We start from the raw sequence: 19,709 nt of genomic DNA on the forward strand, positions 1-19,709 counted from the left end.
CTAGGAAAAAGAGGAATGAAAACTATGGGTCAGGTCTAAAGAGGAAACGTAATGTTAGGTTTTCCAAATAGATATATCATGTTATATCATGATTTTGACATCAGAAATTACAATTTATTCTCCTCAAATCCCAATTTCTAGTCACATGCATTCCAGGATCCACCATTTGTAGGTTACTCCCCAGAAAACATTAAAATAGGAAGGAAGTTAAAGCCTATAAAGAAAAACAGGGATTTAAAGACATCCTTTGAAGTCACATATACAGTGCCCTACTCCTAACTCTGTTGAGAACAGATAATTTTATATTCCCAGTGCTCAGCTTCTCTTCTAATTCCATCACCTCTTGGTTTATATTAAGACTGCAGTTAAAGGGATGATTATACTTCATGTAAACATACCTGAACCACCTTTCAATTAGCATCTGCAGATGCTATCACTGAATACTTTTGGCAGTTCATGTAGCAGCTAAGGAATTTTTGCACAAGCAGAAATATCCTTGCCAGATTTCAGTGTAGGCGTAGCCTTTTATCATCTCACCCAAACACCACGTACTGGTACACATGCTCAGAATAAGGGGAAAACAGTCCATGGAGTTCTAGTGTCTGTAAGTCCTGCATGCATTTGCAAGGTACTATTCCCTTTAGAGTGACTCATACCAAAATGGCTCAGCCTGGGAAAGATGACTTCACATTCAGCCTTGAACAACAGTCCACTGAAAACAGAGCAGAAGCATCTACAGGGATGGATTGGGCTAATTTGGCAGAACATCAACCTAGACCACCTGTTAAAAACCACAGCAGCAGCAAACTCTGCATCCTCCCTTCTTCCAGGATCTATGACATCTATATGGGATGTCAGAGGTTGCCCCTCTTCTTCATCCTACTTGATCAGACCCTATCCCAATGTTGCATGGTGCAGCACCCACTCCCTGACACCTTCCCATCCCTAGCTGTGGAATTAGTCTGGGATTATATGCATGGACAAGATAGGAGAACCCATCCCATTTCAAAAGACAAGGCAACCATCCCAATGGTTTCTGTGCAGGGAACACAGTGACAATGAGAGCAGATTAGCCATAAATGATAAGGAAGGGATCTGGTGCATAGCTGAAGCTGAGGAAGGTCAGTAGGTTTCCTTCCTTCGCGTGAGGAAATTTTCCTGGGGCCCATCATGTTTAATGGCTTTTTAAATGTAGCCTTTTGTTAGTATGATCTTCCTCACAGATGTAAGTGCTTTCATTAATTTCTCTCTCTGTTGTCCTAAGTTTCAGTAGTGTTGTCTGTGGACAGTACATACTGTAACATGGCTTGTTTAGCAGCAGTTTCTTCTCTACTTACAGTCACCAGCTTTTCTGCTTTTGGTAGTTAAATGAGATCCACTTGTTAAGCTTCAGACACTATTTTCTGCACAGCTCATTATCAAATTTTCCACCAAATGCCTCTTAATGACCTCCAGTCTCATCAGTATTGTTATAGCTTTGCGATACTCAGATAAAGCATCTCCATACAACTCTTACTATGTAAGAATCTAAAATGGTCAAAGCTAGATTAACACCAGAGAACTCCCCAACCAAACAATTAATTCCTGTTCTTTTCTAGAGAGATATATGATGGCCAGTTCAGACAATAGTTCTATTCTTTCCACCATTATTCTGCAATTTATGAAAAATCATAGCTGGTTCCTTCAATAACCCTGTCTCCTTCCCCCGCACGTTCATGGTCCTCATGACTCTATGTCATGAAGACCTGCTTAAAGTCCAGTGGTGTATTTCAGAGAAAATACAAGTGATTCTTAAATTTCACATAGTACCATGTAGTTTATATGACTACGTCCCAAGTACGCACGGAAGTGGTGGAGACCACACTGTAGAAAACCAAACTTACTAAAATATTGCAAAAATCCAGACGGTTAAAGAAAAGTTAACTGGTGTTGGTAAATAAGCAAGCTAACTTGAAGATTGGAGGACAAGCCATCTTAAAGGAGTCACAGATACAGATGACGAGCAGGGCAACAATGACGATTTCACAGGCAAGGCAAACTGACACGAGAATTTTTGAGTATTTTTTCCAAACTAAGTTTTCAGCGAGCATCTGTAAAAGCTAGCATGCACAGAGCTTCTCGCTTATTCTACATTAGCAGCTCAAGCACACCAGTTATTACACTTGAACTGTATTCCACATCCCAATGGTGACTGTTGAAAAGCCACATTTACTCTTTTAATGTACAGATGTACCTTGTTTGTTTATACCTATATATTTGATTCCTCTAATGTGTTAAAAGGCCTTAGGACATTGTGCTTTTGCTCTACCTAATCTTAAACCAAAATATTAACTACAATATTGCATCTCAAACCTGCATTTGTATGCGACTAGTGCTCCTTCCCAACATTCTTGTTCAGAAGCCTTCAAGCTTGTGGCACAGTATGTTTTCTATAATCCTATTTCTTTTTTAATCACATGCAACCTCTTTTTTGTATTCTATTGATGTTAAGAAGAATGAATGCAGCCCTTGCACTATTAAAAACAAAAAGCTTCTTACTTCCAGGAATGCATTGGCAAGACTCCACAAGAACAAGATTTAACTTTTGAGCATGGCAGTGGGCATACAAGGCTAATGGGTGGTCCTTCCAAAAATAAAAGAAAAGAAAAAAGAAAAGAGAAAAGAAAACCCCCTAAAATTCATTCAATAGTACATTAATATTATTTTATACCTTATGCCTGATTAAATTCTTGCAAAACGCACATTGTGCAAGTCACAACACATGAGAAACTATGGAAGTGTTGTTTGGCTTTTACAAATTGTCATTTAGATCTTTATTTAACCCATATGAGTTTTACTTATGTGTGAGGGTGTCTTATGATTCATCAGCCAAACCTGAAATTCATTTGATTTGCCTGGATGTGAGAAACGATTCACAAAATCGTGTTACAGCATGAGTCAGTCGATTCTCCAAGCCAGTCAGAATAGTTGTGCCCTTAGATGAAGATCGAATTTTTATTATAATACTTTTGCTCAAAGGATTTAAATCCAGATCAGTTGTAGTAGAAGTTTCTTTGCTAATTTTGCAAATACAGCAGTTTTTGCAGCCTTTTTTCCTGTATCTATAAACCTTGTTTTGTTCTACCTTGTGAATGATGTCACCCCTTTATTTAGATATCTTAATATGCTGCCTAACTTGCACTGTAGTCCAAGAGCAGCTATGGGAATAACATTGTTCTGTAGCTACTTTCCCATTTGAAAAACCTCTTAAAGCTGTTATCCATCTGCATTTCGCTCTTCATGTGTGAAACATCTATACAGAAAACAGTAAGCTCTCTGTTTCTTACAGCTATATTCCAGTCTACAAACCAATCCATACTCCAGGAGAATTAACCCCTCCTTTTGTTTCTCTTTCACTCTCTCTGTTTTGGGTGGGTTTTTTTTTTTTCGGGGGGAGGGGGGGTTGATTGGTTGGTTGGTTTTGGGGGGATTTTTTTTTTTTGTTTTTTCAATCATAAGCTGTAAAAAACATCTTGGTGTGATAGCTTAAAAGAATCCCCCATCTGTCTGGGTTAAAATTATTGACCTGGGCTTTGATAACTCTATCTATCTATTATTTGAAGATGATGGGTGAAATTATCAGCATTGAAGGTTAAATATCAGTTTTTAAAAACAACTTAAAAGTTTGGGGGTTTTATTCTAGTTCAAATTCTGTCCATTCTCAGTCTCACTTCTTATGATTCATGAAAAAGCTCTTACTTTTGTGTAAGAGACTTAAGGCAGGGGAGAACGTTTTCCCAAATGCAGCACCCCAGCGTTGCAGGTTTCTCCCACAATATAAACTGGATTTAACTTGCCTTGTAACAAAGTAGGTTTTTATCTCTAAATATAATTACTCCTATTTGGCTTTTTCTTTTTTTAGGATCTTCCTTTGACACTGTGTTAAACACTGCATCAGAAATAGAATAGGGGAGTTCAAAGGGAAGAACTATTACTGTGCCGAGTAACAGCCTAGTGACAGTCAGAGGAAACCAACTACACAGGACATTTAACAGTCACTTGAATTAACTGCCAGTTACTAGCAAAAGAAAACACCTGTACTGACAGAGAAAGAGGGAACCAGAAGCTGCTAGTATTGTCCTCCTGTTATTACATTCTAGAATTTGGGTCCTGATTTTTTCGTATATTTGAGCAGTACAAAGGGACGGACATAAACTGGAGCTAAATGAAGTCCAATGACAAATACCTCAGCGTGGGGGAAACAGTTGGTTCAGTCCATTCTTCTCACAAGTCACTGTACTACTGTGTTTAGCCCATTTGTAAGAAGCTATAGAAGCCACAAAGAGATATATTGCTGCACTGTACCCTACTGCAGGTGCTCTCAGTGGGCATACAGAATTAAATCAGCACTCCTCTCAGGCTAAAGTAACCTACACATAGCCATAGACCTGTTCTCTCTAATTCTCAAATAATGAGGGAGCTCTAATGATCTAGGGCGAGAAAATGTAATCCTAGTAGCAGGAGGGTGTAAAACTTACATATGATTTTAATGAAGAAGTAGGGTGGAATTTCGATTAAGACTATTTGTCCTTTCCAATGAGACCCAAAAAATTAAGCCAAATTAAGTTAAAGCTAGTACTGAGGAACTTCTTCAATTGTTTAAATAAATCCCTCTTAGAAGAGCCCCACCATGACCAAGCAAGTGAGGAACCTTCTGGAAGAGGTATCATAAAAGGTAAATTGAATGGAGAGTAATCAGAGCAGAGCATTTTTTAAAAAAATACAGCAAGGTGAAAGAACTAGATTATGTAAATGCAAGAGTAAAATTAAACTTTTTGTCTGAGCCAAGAAGCACGTTCCCTAACATTTGGAACTCCGCCAAACAAATTTCAAGTAAAAAGTCATATTCCTCCTACAGACAGCCAAAATACCTTCAGCAAACCTGATGTGGTAATCTGATTTGACAAGTCCTATTATCTACAGAACACCCACTGCCATTAATAGGTCCATTCATTTCAAATCACTTTATACAACCAAAAAATGGGTAAAATTAAGAGGAAAGACACCTGTTTAATTGCAACCAAAAGTATGCATAACAACTTACATTTACTTCTTTTTCAATTGTATTCAACTGTGCGTACAATCAAATCCCATAGTATTTATATAGAAACAGTACAGCACACGAGACTAGTTAGAGAATATGAAAAAAATAAAAACATCATCTCTAAAACAAATAAATATACTAAAAGGTTCTGTATTACAACCTTGCAATAAATACTTAGCATTGTCATAACAATGGAGATAAATGCCAACACTGAGAAACTTTCATAAAGTGACCCAAATATTCAGGCTGTGAATTTATAGCATGGTATTTTTAATGGCTATATCACTGAGTAGCAGCAAATTTATTTGCTCTTGGAACCAAATAGGAAAAAACCCTATCTTTGTGTTCTTGAAGCCACTTGCTTCACGCAACTCTACCTACCTACTACTTCAACTGCTGCGAGAAAGCGCCAGACAAATTCCCTGTGGAGGTATTGGAAGAGAGCTAACTGCATTAATAACTGTCTTGAAGTAAGAGAGGAAAGATGTCCTCAGACTCAGAAGGAAGAAAGGAACGCTCCAAAAGAATAGACAGACTTCATGATCTTGAAGAATAAAGGCTAGTTTCCTCACAAGTGAATACAACAGTGATACCCAGTTCTCTCTTATGACTTCTCTTGCTACTGATGAGAAGGTATATTTTTTAATTCTTCCAAAGTCTAAAGAAACTGCTAAACTGCAATGAGAGTGAAAAGAAATGCAGTCAAGTAGGTATCATCCAGTTCCCCACCAACTTCATTAAAGAGCAGGGAATGAAATGAAGGGGTATAGGTGAAATAAAGCACTGCTTTGCATTCTCTGATAAGTGAAGTGACGAAAGGGGATTTTATGAGATCTTTCTCTCACAAATCGTATTTTAGACTGCAGAGTCATATAGTACAGTCAGTTAAAGGACAATAGCAATAGCTGAGGTTGTTAGGTTTGGCTCCAGATCTGAGCCGTTTGTTCCCTGGTGTGTAGGACTGAGAGAATATATAGTATATTGGCACCTGCTGTTAGCGGCTACTTTAGGGAATTTAAAATTTAATTAACCTTCATAGTAATCCATACAAGATTTTAAGTAAGTTCAAAAAGACCATGCAGAAAACTTAACATTTCTATTTTCCTTACTTTTCCACTTGCTAACCCACGGACAACCCATGCCAGTTGAAAAAAGGTGCCACACTTTCATGTAGCTAGTTGTTTGGAAACATTTTATAACATAAGCTATTTGTTTCTAGTGAATTAGGAAGAATCCCAGGACTAGCATGTTTGCTCTTTTCTTAAAGCATGAGGCCACACTGCTAACAGCAAAACTCCCTAGAATTACAAGGCCATCTGCTCTGACAGTACCCTGAGCTGAAGCTCCCTGAGGCTCCCCAGCCCTGCTAGAGAGATGCTATTGCACGGGTGATTCAGTACGCCTGCAGTTATGCTCCCGGAGCATCAGAAAATGTTTTGAAGCCCCTCTTCCTACATAAGTGCCTTTTAAAAGTAGTAATTTACAAGCAAAATGGGAAAAAAGTAGGAACGTAGGGTGGCATATGGCCAAACTTTTGACTTAATTTCACCACAGGTTGCTTTTTATTTACCAGGGGCTAATCCCCTCTCAAACTACACAATAGAGCAGCCATTGGCATAGGCAGGCAGATAAAATTGGCATGCCTCTGTATTGTTCTTGCTAATCTGAACCATTAACAGAAGGGTGAGAAGGCTAGTTTTGTCATTTAAACAGGCTTAAATCCTTTCTCCAAATGAGCTTTTGTCTACATAGAAAAATGCATCCAGGAAATTTAAGGGGTTTCTGTTAGTGTTGCATTCTCAAGTTGACTTGGCTACAGGAATACCAACTTGTTTATTTGGCCCCCATACTGTAAATGCAAAAATTATTTCCAGCTGTCAAAACCAAAAGGGGTTCAACCTGATTAAATTATTTCTCAGAGGTAAAACAGGATGAGATTACAAAGTGCTAAGAAGCAACTGTTTGAAATCCTGAACTGCACCTGTGCAACTAAATCTCCATTTATACAGGTGCTTTTCAAATTGGATTTGAACCTTTAAATTCCCTGATTCATCCCCTGAAAAACCACAGAAGCTCAAATAACTAATGAAATTCAGAGACAGAAAGGCTTAAAATAGTTTCAAGCTGTGAAGTAAGGCCTAAACCTAACTATGTTCTTTGATTCACTGTTGATGCGACATATGAAGCATAAACATATGTTGTACAATCCAAATGCCAGAGGTCATAGGGTAGCCAGTAGCTAAGTAATTATTTTTAATTTAGCACAGGGAGGTCATCACCTGGCCCATAAACACAATAGATAGCAGAAAACCTGGGGAAAAGAATGTGTTGGTTAGCATGATCTGGTTTTGTCTGGCTTTTTACCTGGCACATCTTGCGCAGATATTCAACGTGACCTTTGCTTGAGGCTCAGCCGTATGGGCACTTCGAGTTTGATTGAATTTGCTCCCAGAAGACATCACACTTGTTACTCCTTCCATTCTTAGATCATCAAGATCCTCTGCAACAAGACAGAATGACTGGATGAACACACGATTAAATTTTGTAGCAACAGAGGTGCTTCACCTGTAGAATCACTAAAGAATGGAACAACTCAAAAATCAGGAAGAAAACACAGTTACTTGTATAATAATAGGAAAAGACGTTTGAGAGGATTTTTATTTATATATATTATCACCCTGTTACAAAGGGGTTCCTTCAAAAATATTCAGTATCATTTCCACTTCAAACAGTGCTGCATATTTTTTCAATCTTTATTTCTCTGATTCATTTATAAAAAACTTGTCAGTTGCTTTATCAAGAGATGCTGTCCAATAGCTCCATTTTACGTAGGGATCCATGTCGAAGAGAAAACTCATTTTTTTGAGTGTATGCTCCTCCTCTGATTTTTTTCATCTATTCACTTAGCAATGAAAAAATATTGCTAAAATTAAAGTGCTCTGCTAAACCCAGAAAATTTGAAATGGATACATATATCACATTGAAAGAGACCATAACGTGCATACTTATACCCACCATATTGCTGTAATATATGGGCAACTCATAATAATAACTGGATTTTCTACTACTGTAAAATCATTCCCACTTTGCAGGAAGACAGTTGAGGCTCCCAGAGAATTTTTTGCCCAAGGTCACACTGGAATAATGTAGCTGAGTTAGACTGCAAATGAATTCTCCTGGTTTACAGTCAGAACATTCTTTAGGGATGGTCTGTATATTTTTTGCTAACATAAAATAGACAAGTTATGTATACCTGATGTATCCATAAAGCCCAATTTTCAGTTGCTTATAAGTTCTAGCAAGGTTCTAGCCGAAAGGTAAACAAGCAACACACTGACTAGCTATCATTGAATAAGCACCAATCATTCCATGTATTGACTGATGCATGTGGCTTATGATATACAGTATGTGATCATCTAATTAATGATTATCTTTCATATAATGTATACACATGTATTTTCATATATTTATGTTTACAAAAGAAACCTGATGTTAAAGGATCTGAGTGGAACAGAAAGTGCATAAAGGCAGGTATTAAGTCCTGACATCAGATGGGTGGAAGTCAGAGAGAACTTTAAAATCAGAAGAGGCTATGTTCAGTTAGAATTTAAAATACACAAGTAGTCATTATATACGTAGTGGAATACCGGGTTCCTCTTCATACATAAAAGAGTGAGATACAACCCCCAGATCATTACCTGAAATATTTCTGGTTGTCCTCTATAGTTCATAGATACTCCTCTTACCACTGTGCTTCAAACTGTGGGCAGTATGGTCACATTGTCAGGATTATGCCATGTTAACAACGCTCTTTTTGGGATACACTCACTTTAATAAGCAAAATCGAAGAACAGCAAGGCTAAACTTTAATGACATTTTTGTGACTAAAGTCCTTGAACCAGATTTTCTTATCTGTAATGTTTCATTTTACTGCTTAAGAAAACTCTCCTCCCTCCCAAAATCTGCTGTCTTGGTGGTACAAATTGACAGTTCCACTGAAGTTTCTGGCAACGAGTTACACCATTTCCACACCTTTTTCTTTAAATTTAATCTATGGTTAATATACAAAATAATTCAAAGGACTTGGAAGGCTATATGATAAAGAATTATGAAATCAATCATCTATGAGTCATTTCAGAAAAGGTATTACATATTCGGAACACATTATGTATTAAAATAAATACAGTTTAATTGTGCTTTAAAGAGGTGTGAAAAGTTCCATATTTTTTAACAGATGTAAACCACTGGATGGATTACAGTTTAAATGAAATTGAAGCATATGCCTCAGGATTTTTTTCCCCTAAGCAGATGTGATTTCTTTAAATGAGGTTTTCAACTGTTCTCCGCTTGATTAACTTTTGGTTCTCTGACGACTGTTTCAATAGAGCAATGACATAGGCTGCCCTCTATCATACCTTTTATATTTGAATCTGTATAGCAAAACCATGCCTTTTTCATTTTCAGTCAACTACCAACATTTTTCTCTCAAGAGAAAATTAAGGGAAACTTTGTGCAAGAAATGTGGATTTCAGAGGCGCCTATACTTGTAGCTAACAGAGAAGTAGGCAGAATATTATGCAGTATTGGTTTACTGTCACATGCTGTTAGACTAATAGCAGTAATGTGCATGCTAAAACACAGATTTCAAAAAAACAAACTACATCATATAGAATTGTTATTTTTCTCAAGGAATTTTCATTGATCAAATTCGGCATTGGATGGAATCTGTCCATGGCAAGCTATAAAAAGCTGTTAATATTCCAATTAAACAGAGGAGGACAACCCCATCTACCAAATCCGATGAATAACTGCAGCATTTGATTTAACTTTGATTACTGCACTTCTGCCTCAGTACTGAATGATTTGTGTTTCTTCTGCATGCCTCAAATTTACAGTGCAGATATTGCATTTTCTTCTCACTAAAGCAACTGGGCTTTGAGAAGCAGCCTGGTTTTCAATACCCATAACTTTGGATGGGAATTTTTGAGTTGTGAGCAAGTCTACATGCCATCTGGCAATCTTCCTGATTGACCACATTCATTACTGAAGGCCCTTAATTAAAAAATAACAAAACAACAATAAATCATAATTTTAGTAGTAAACTCTCTCTGTACATGTATTGTTCAACAATTGATGCATGTTTTGCAGAAAAATATTTGTTCATAAATAAGGATGTTATTACAGTATATACAAACAATGAGTGCAATAATTCATTTTAAGAATAAAAAAAAGGTTTCCAAAGGTTCAAATGTTTCTATGTAACATTGGAAAGAATCAGTCCTAGCAAAAAAGGATTCCATTGAGAAGTCATTTCAGTTACAGGGTCTGGAACACTGAATCTTTTATCTTTCTTTGTATTCTTTGCTAGACCAACTAGTGATGATACAGCTGAACCGTTCAATGATTTTATTGAGCAGCAATGAGGTAATTCACTGAGAAAAGAGAGAAAGAAAAGCCAAGTTGTTGACTGCTTATGTGGTGGAAGACAAGAATATTGTGAATCTTCTCAAATCCTTAGAAAATCGTTACCTATCTTTGTACAGCGATAGGCTGGAAGTTCACGTAAATGAAACAATCTCACTTGTGCTAGTAAAAGTTGGTTATTTTAATGCATGACTGTGCACTGTATTTCTTTGATTCAACATTAATTCTCTGCCATTCTCCACATGAATAGGGAATGTGAAGACCCTACCTTGGTGCTATAGCAATTTCCATTAAGTATGTCCTGCGTAGTAAAAAAACCTACCTACAAAACAAACAAAAAACCTTTACATTTTTCTCAAATCAGCAATTCACCAAAATAAATTCACACAGCTGTAATCTTCATGCATTGCCATAACAACAATATACAAAAATATTTAAAAGTCAGATAAAGATCACAAGTGTAATACAGCATAGCACAGAACCAGATGTTCTCTTTATTAATAATAATGCTGCACTGTGCTAAATTCTTTGTTATTTTTTTTATAGACAAGTTTCATCAAAAAGGGAAGGGGAAAAGGGTATTTATTTCAGCTAAACAAGAACATAGCCCAGTAACAAGGTGATGTATTTAAATACAATGTTGTTTGTAATTATTTACTTCCTTTCTTTTTTGGGGAGGAAGGGCTGGGGAGAGGGAAAGGGGCACTAATGCCAAATATTCTAGAAACTGTGCAAGATTGCTTAATGTCTTGGGATGAGAGGGTGTGGAATCATCTTACAAACATCTCCTACAAGACTTGCACACCATTCACTTTAAGGACAGAGCTCTGTTTATAGAAACTCCTATTAAACACAGTGAAAGTTCAGTTGCGCAGAAGGCTCGCGTAATCAGTTATGTGCTACATTGTTTGATATGAACCAGTCACTTTTGTTTCCTTCCTCCATTGTAAAACATATAATAATTTCCAGGAGTAATTCAAGAAGTATAAGGTGTAAGGCTGGAAAAAGTCCTGGTTCATTTTTAGAGAGGTTATGGCCACTCAGAGTTCAGTCTAATGCTAAGAAAAGCACTAAATGTTTTCATGTGAGAGTAAAAAGTTCAGATAATGAATTCTGATTTATGTTCTTGCAGGCCACCAGTCAATTCTGATGCACCAGTAAAACAATGCCTCTGTCTTTGAAGCAATTAATTTTCTCAAGGCAGTGTTCTTACATCATGATAGACATTGATGTATTCCATTGTCTTGTCAAGGACTGTTGACTGAAGCAGACTCTTAATGTGCTCTACTGCTCTCATTAAAAAAAAACAACCACCAAGCAAACCCCCCAAAACAAACAAACAAACAAACCAATGCAAAAAACCAAACCAACAGAACCCTACTGCCAATAGCAGTTTTGCTTGCATTCCAGGAATTCATACTGCTTTATATGTCATACTTGTATGTTAACAAAATACATACTTGTATTTGTTAACAAATTCTCTCTCTGTCAGATAAATTTTCTTACCAACATCAAGAGAGTCCAATAAAAATCCCACCTTAATTCCAAAAGAACTGTTGGGACAAGCAGGAATTAAGCTTCAGACAAAGAAGAACCATTAATCTAGAACACCTGATACTCCCCTCCTGAAAATGCTGTTTAATCATTTACTTCAACAGAAGCAAAACTGGAGTTATCTTCTGCAATACGCTAGCTGCAGGACATCTCTGTTTTTCATTCATCTCTGACTTCAATGTCATGGAGTAGACAATGCTGTTAGTCTGGTAAGTATGTCCTAATATGTCTTCCTATTAACATCTTGAAATATTGGAATTCGACCCAGTTCATGCCACAGACTGTTGATGCAAATATCATCCTAAGTAAATCCATCAAGAGACTTTTACTCCTCAGAGCCATTTTAGATTCCTGAACCCAATGTTCTGAAGACATCTTACTTTATAAGCATTTCAAGTTGGCAATAAATTCCCTAAATGTTTGTGCTTCCACTGATGGACTCACCCAAACCCAACTGAAACCTGATGCTCCTAAAGTCCTTGAGTTTGTCCATCTCTACCCGTATCATGTGTCAGAGCCAATCTAGCAGAATCCCACCCCACGGTCAACCCAAGCAACATGGGACTCCAGAAAGCAGCATTGTTTGCAGGTACTGAAACACAATGAAACATTGATTAGAGCTCTCACTTCTAATCAGGATGAGAGAGAGGAATCTGCCTTCAGTTTCTCCATCTTCCTATTTTACACTGGGACTGGAATTAACATAGGAGGTAGCCCTTTCTGATGAAGATGTTCTAGTTTCATCAGAGCACACTTCAGTATCTTAGACAACTACACTAAGCACTAGCCCACAGGGCTCCTGCTTATTCTCCCTTTTTCCTCTAGGTGGGATATCTGTTGAAAGTCCGTAACCACAGTTGAAAAGAACTGGCATCATGCCCACTTATCATTCCCTACTGGTAATCCTAGGACAAATGATCTAATACCACCAACAAACCACTGCTCACCCACTAGATCAGCAACAATAACTGACTATATAACCACTGTTGCTCCACACCAACAGTGATTTCAAACACATTGGTCTAAACTATCAACTATGTAGTTTCATTCAGGGCTAAAGAATTACTTCAAACACTTTATGTTTACAGTAATGGGAATCTACTATTGATTGGAGCACATGCATTGCTTCTACATGTCTAATAAAATTAATTTTAGAATATTTCACTTGTTACATCATATTCTATAATGCATTACTTCAACTGCCATAATTGTACAAAAGTACTTGCACTATAATAATAATGTAGAACTGCAAAAAGGTCATAATGAGAAAATCCACAAAACAACCAGAAATTCTGGCTTTCAGAAGGCATCTAAAGGAATGTCTTTTAACGTTTTTCCTTGGCAAACTTTTTCTCTTTTGCACTTCAGCTTTAAGTAAAACAACTTTCAAAATTAAAAGCAAATTTTGATCAATATTTCCAATCGGCTCCAATTCTGATGTAATTTATTTATGGAACCACTATATTTATTTGAATATGCAATTCAGACCTCAGTCCAACTCTGCATTCTTAAAGAAAACCACCAAAAAAAGCTTTGTCATAATAATAGAATAAGCCATGTTTAAATCAGTAAGCTTTTTTCAATCATATCGAAAATATCAAAGCATTAGAAAGGAATGTATATTTAAAAGGTTTCATTTTGGTTTTAATTTGTTTGGTTTCTTATTTTCTAACAAAGAGGAGCCAGCCATAATATTTTTGAAGTGTATTTGGTTAACATAGTACAGATGTTTCTTACAATATATATCCAAAATTTTGAATTACACATTATATTGTCACTTATGTTTTTTCTTTATTAAATCTATTTTGAATGGAACTGATAATTTGCATGTGTTTATATGAAGCTTTACAAAAATGAGCTAAGATGAAGAATAATTCATTAATTCAGTAGTACGCCTCTCTAAACATAAAGCAACTACGGTGAATTTTCAGCCAGTCAGAGAAGATATTAAATGGTTTAGCTTTGTATGAAGTAATTTTTGCACTGAGGGCCACATTTGTGTTTCTTTGCATCCACCTAATTTACCAGCCCCTTGGCAGGATTAAGCTTAGCTGGCTTGTCAAGAGACCAGTGGAAATTCATACACCTTTTATTGAAATGAAAGTTGAGGCAAAGCATAAAAATTACAAATACTCTTATTCCAAAGATTTCCAGTAACACTGAACCTTCCAACAGCTTTTGAAAAATTATTCATACAAGCACTTCTGGAGTGCCAGTTACTAGACTATCTCTGTATGCTCTCTTCCATAAACCTATCTGGATCAAGGATTCCTACAGTGGAAATATGTCTCCCCAACTTCTTTTTTCTTTTTCTTTAATTAAAATGATAAATTGCAAATGCAGTCAAACCTGACTTGTTCTATGAGTGTTTTCAGACTGGACAGTTTGGGCAGGCAGAGGGAAAGCAAAGAACATCTCTAAACTCTCTGTGTGCCCAGGCACGTTTAGCAAAGGCTACTTAGTATGTTGTATGTGAAAATTCATAGTAAGCTCTAGGTGCATTACAGTCCTGACTGAGACAGTAACATATCAGTAATTCTATGATAATCACCCAAACTCTTAGCTAATAAGCTAGAGGAAACAAACTCTGAATCTTTGTTATTGCTCTTCAAACTTCTGCTGAGCTGCAAAGGGATGACTGCCCTCCTTGTTACCTCTGCTAACTGAATCAAGAGAAGAACAAGATGGCATCCAATGACTGGAGCTCTGCCGTTTCTTCCAGTACCATCCCTCTGTCAGCTTGCATCAACTCTGCTTTGTCCTAAGACAAGACCATCTGTTTTGTATCACTATCCCGTATTTTGGCCAGACACTGGGACATCTGGAAGACTGCACTGTCTACACTCAGAGAAGCAGACACTGAGCTGGATACCATCAGCATACCAATGGCATCACAGCTGACAGTACATGCTCTTCCTCACTCATTGATTAAGTTCATACCACTGACATCTTTTGAGAGAGATTTTTAAATATAATTTTTAAATATAATTTTATCTCTCCTGCTGGATCAAGCAGATAAACTAGCAGGGATGTCAAAACCATCCCACACATCCAATAGATTGGCCAGGTAATAAAGATCCAAAAAAACCACACGGTTTTCCAATAATTTTTTTAATGAAGAGAAGTAAATGCTTTTTAAAGAAATTTTTGGTTACTGAAAAACCTGTGTGGTTGGGGGTGTTGTATAGTTGCTGCTTATTCTGTTAGATTGTTTTGTGTAACCTACCAGTTCAGTGCACTATCGGGTTATGTTGCTCATGCTTTTGGTCTGGATAAGAGAAAATTAGAAGGTTTTCGGTTTTGCTACCACGCTTGTGCGAGGATACTGCAATACAACACAGAGAGCTGGCTGAAATGGAAAATAATCTAGTGGTACATATAATACATGTGGTTACTACACTTTCACTGAATACCGCAGGACAAGGTTATTGCCTAAATAATAAAGAAGCATTTCAGTATGTCAGTTCGTGTAATGCTGGCTCACGCCTACTATCTTATACATCATAGAGACACATTTGCTTTTGTGCAGCATGACTTTACTTTCTGGATATGAATTAGAATCCCACATTTCTCCAGAAGATCTCATTTCAGAACTATAAAACTATCTTGTAAATAAATCAGAGAGTGTTACCTGACAACTCTGCTTCTCAAGACATGCTAAAGTTAATCATGACTCCATTGAACTCAAGTGGAATTTGCCATTGACTCCACAGATTGAAAATTTATCTAAAATATTGCAAGTTTCTCTCTTTTGTGCTTTAGCTCCTTAATATGAGAGCTGTGAAACTCCCGTAGATCTCGAGACATGTTTAACTTTGGAGTCCACAGCAGTAGAACAGAATGTGACCCACATCCCCTGATGGCCACCGTATGCCAACCTCTGCAGAGTACAAAAACTGCAGGATAACCATTCAAAGCAATTCTACGAATTGAGAGGGAGGCAGAGATCCTAGGATGAAAAGCCAATTCAACATCAGCTAGCAAATATTCCTCAAAGAGTTGTAAAAAAACAAGGATGAAGGAAATACAAAACCTTAGGAAGCACAACTGTCATATGCTGGAAGGAGGCCGTTGAAAAGAGTACATCATATCACAGAAGATAAATTCAGTATATTTTCCTTCTCAAAAAGAACCATCTGTACTAAACTCCTAAAGTGCAGGCAGTTTCACTGATAGATAACCTAAAAATGAAATGAGGTCAAACTTGCAGTACAAACCATATCAACGGGAGGAACAGAGAAAAAAAAAAGAAAATTTAAGTTTAAGCTGAAAGCATCTTCAACAACATACAAGAGAATAACTATTTCAAGCAAAAAGAAAACAGGTAGCATTGCACTAAGGAAAGTTAGGTCAACACAAAAAGGCCAAGTGATTTACGGTTTTCAGTCTTCAGGCACACTAGCAAAGCTCACTGGCCCTGAAATACTATTAGCTCAGGTGGAGGATGAATGAGGTCAAACTCCAAGGTGCTAACCAGCAGTCACTGAGCATGCAGCTCTGTAATCCAGTAGCTTGTTTCCAATGATGGAGAAATTCCCACTTATTTCCATGCTCTTTCCCCTTTCTACCATTCTCAGTGATATTGGTGCTTGATTCTTATCTGACCCCGAAGTGAGCTCATTCAGGGGAAAAGATTATGTTATTGCTGGAATCTTTTGCATCTGGTTTACTGAGCTACATTGGCACGCTGGGGTGTCATACAAGAATTAAAATCAGTTTAAAGGTACAACAGGAACATACAGCCACACAGCCCTGCATGGAGGAACAGAGGAGGAAAGAGGACCACCTTCTTTAATGAAAGAAATTGATCAGATTCAATTAGGCTCAGTCCATCACCCAGAGCCGTACCCTAAGGGCTAAAAGCATTAGGTATTTAGCAACACAAGCAATTCAGAATATGAACATGTTTCTACAGGACTAAAGCACCAGAAGAAAAAAAAAATATTTATCAAAGTATCAGAAATAAAAGTAAGCAAGACATCATTTTTACATCGATAGAAGGATACCCCATCTGCAACTCAACACTGCTGCTTTTAAGGACCTTAAAATTTAGTGTAACTTTGCTTCTCAAGACACAAGAATCAATGTTTTTCAAAACTGGTATTATATCAGAATATTCAAGTATGTATTCACAAAAGCATTCCTAATATATTATCAAAATACAGTTCTTAATAGTATGTGTTACTACATGAAAGATATGATTTTGGATTTTTTATAAAAATTGTGTAACATTTGCAAGTAATCACTGCCTTTCTGTTTTTTCTTATTTAACTGAGCCATGCCAAGCTGATATAATCTAATATGACAGAACTTGTAAATAAGCTTGAACCTGAGAAACAGTTTAAGATCTCTTGCTATCAACACAATGTCTTACCTTCTCATCACCTTTTATTAATCCGTTTTAGAGTTCCTGAAATGTGGTAATGTACATGGATTAAATGAATTCTGATATTATGATACGACTGTACAAAGATCTTCTAAAGTGAATGCAGACTTAATGGATGAGTCTTGCTCTACCAATAGTTGAAAGAAAAATTGAAGTTACAGCTACTTTAAAAGTTATCACAAATGAGAGAGGTCACCGATGTGCTCAAAGAAATTTTCAAAACTTAATAATTTATCCATTTCATTATCATGGATAAAAATATTATTCTGAAACTAATGTACGAATACATTAACTCATCTATAAAATGATGTCGTATTAATTCACCTGCATTCCTCCAAATGCAACACTCCTTCAGTTTCACAAAACACAAGAAATAGCTTGCAACACCTGGTAATACTTCAGCAGATCCACAGAAATACTTTTTCAGCTCCCAAACAACATTTTAAATTCTCCACGTACACTCAAAGTTCCCCTTCAGATGAGCACCCCAAAACAGTCCTGAGCAAGAAGCTCTCCCAGCTATCAAAAACTTTTACTATTCCCTATCACCCAAGCAGCTTCATTTGTAGACCTTCTCATAACCCTTTAAATAAGCACCCTGAGTAAATACCCATGGCAGCTAACATAACTTCCCACCACACCAGCGAAAGTCTCCCGTCTGTATAATGTTCTGCTTCAGGTATCACCTACTTATGAAACATTTATCTAGTTGAAGATTCACTATAATGTGAAATATTGTCGAATTATTGCTCAGTTACAAGTTGGAAATTACATTCAATATAAACAAACTTTTAGTAGAATATAATCCAAACAAATTCTAAAGAACAGGTTATCAGAAACAGAATCCCCGAGGCACTGGTGGTATAATTACGATGTTTATAGAATTTGGAAGTTTTAACAGAAGAGTTTTGATTCCTTAAGCAAATACATTATCATTCAAAGATGAAAAAATAACTACTGCTCAGCAGCTAGACCTTAACAATATTTTGTCTCTAGTAACTACACATACATTTAGAGCAAAGTTCACAAAACAAGTATTATTTTTATCAGATCACAGTAAATTATGAGTATTCATAGAAAACCGCAATGATAAATTCAGCCTAATTATTTGTGACTGACATAACCCAGTTGCTATCTGTTTCCTGAAAAACAGCAGGAAAATGAGTTCCTCTCAGAAATACTCAGATCTGTCAAAAGATTTTTCTCTCCCTCTAAGGGCATCCAAGTCAGCATGAAAAACATTTGATAAAATCCCCTGCAAAGATACATTTCCCCATACAGCCAAATGGAGAAATAGGTCTGCAAACTATTGTCAGACACCTTGCCAAGTCTTCTCCATCCCAAACATTACTTAGAGTACTTCTACAGTTAGGTGATAGTGATACAGTAATTAAATCTGTGACATTCTGAAGAATTGTCTCTCCACAGTCATTAATTCACGTTCACCTATGGTTATATATACACTAACTAACTAATATACATTAACTAACTCAGAAATAGAAATTAAACGATGCATAAAGTATACGTAAAAATGACAACCATTCAGTCAGCTTTTGAGTATGGTAAATAAAGAGACTAATTCATATACCAAGAAAAAGCGTTTGACTTTGATGTGCTGGAATAATCTTTTAGACACGTGGCAGGTGAGCAAGAGGAAACAATTCCGCAAGTAAGCATTAATTAGGAACGACTGCATTCTCTATGTGTAGGAGAGAAATAAGGACTCTGCTCCACAGTTCAAAGTTTGAAGAATGAAATATATGTTGTTACAGTGCCTTTTTTATACTGTAACAGGGAACTACTACAGTGAGTGGTAACTCCTCTGTAAGGCATATGCAGGACACGCACTCATCTCTATAGTGTTTTGAGGATGAAACCAGCTGATTTGCCTTCGGGTGCTCAGAAATCTGCAAGCAACAAGAGGAATGTTTCTACATAAAAACTGTAAAACCTGCACATGGCAAGTATGGCTTATCTTCTCAGTCTCAAAGCTTTATGTTTTCAGTTGAGTTTACACAAGCAAAAGATTATGTATGAGAACAAAATTAGTTATCCTTCATTTGCATTTCACATAAACCACAAAAAAATAATTTATAATGATTTATAAATAATAAATGCAAATTTTATAGAATACAAATGTTACTTTTTCCAGCCTCCTGGACAATAATTCTCTGAACAATCTTGAAGCTGAAATTTCACATCAGGAGAGACTTGAAGGAAGCCTAGGAAGGGACTATATACAACATTAGTTTGGTACTTCAA

At 36.7% G+C, this 19,709-nt stretch overlaps 1 protein-coding gene across 3 annotated transcripts in view; it reads right to left on the bottom strand.

The window, feature by feature from the left end:
* Positions 1-19,709, bottom strand: part of C2H8orf34 (chromosome 2 C8orf34 homolog) — a 205,733-nt gene that overhangs the window by 79,956 nt on the left and 106,068 nt on the right. For all 3 annotated transcript variants that reach the window (XM_054815642.1, XM_054815640.1, XM_054815641.1), the window contains one exon: positions 7,448-7,583. In XM_054815642.1, coding sequence (XP_054671617.1) covers positions 7,448-7,583 — 136 coding nt within the window. The remainder of the gene's footprint in view (positions 1-7,447; positions 7,584-19,709) is intronic.

The sequence above is a fragment of the Grus americana genome, chromosome 2 (assembly GCF_028858705.1).
Source record: "Grus americana isolate bGruAme1 chromosome 2, bGruAme1.mat, whole genome shotgun sequence".
Classification (NCBI taxonomy): domain Eukaryota; kingdom Metazoa; phylum Chordata; class Aves; order Gruiformes; family Gruidae; genus Grus; species Grus americana.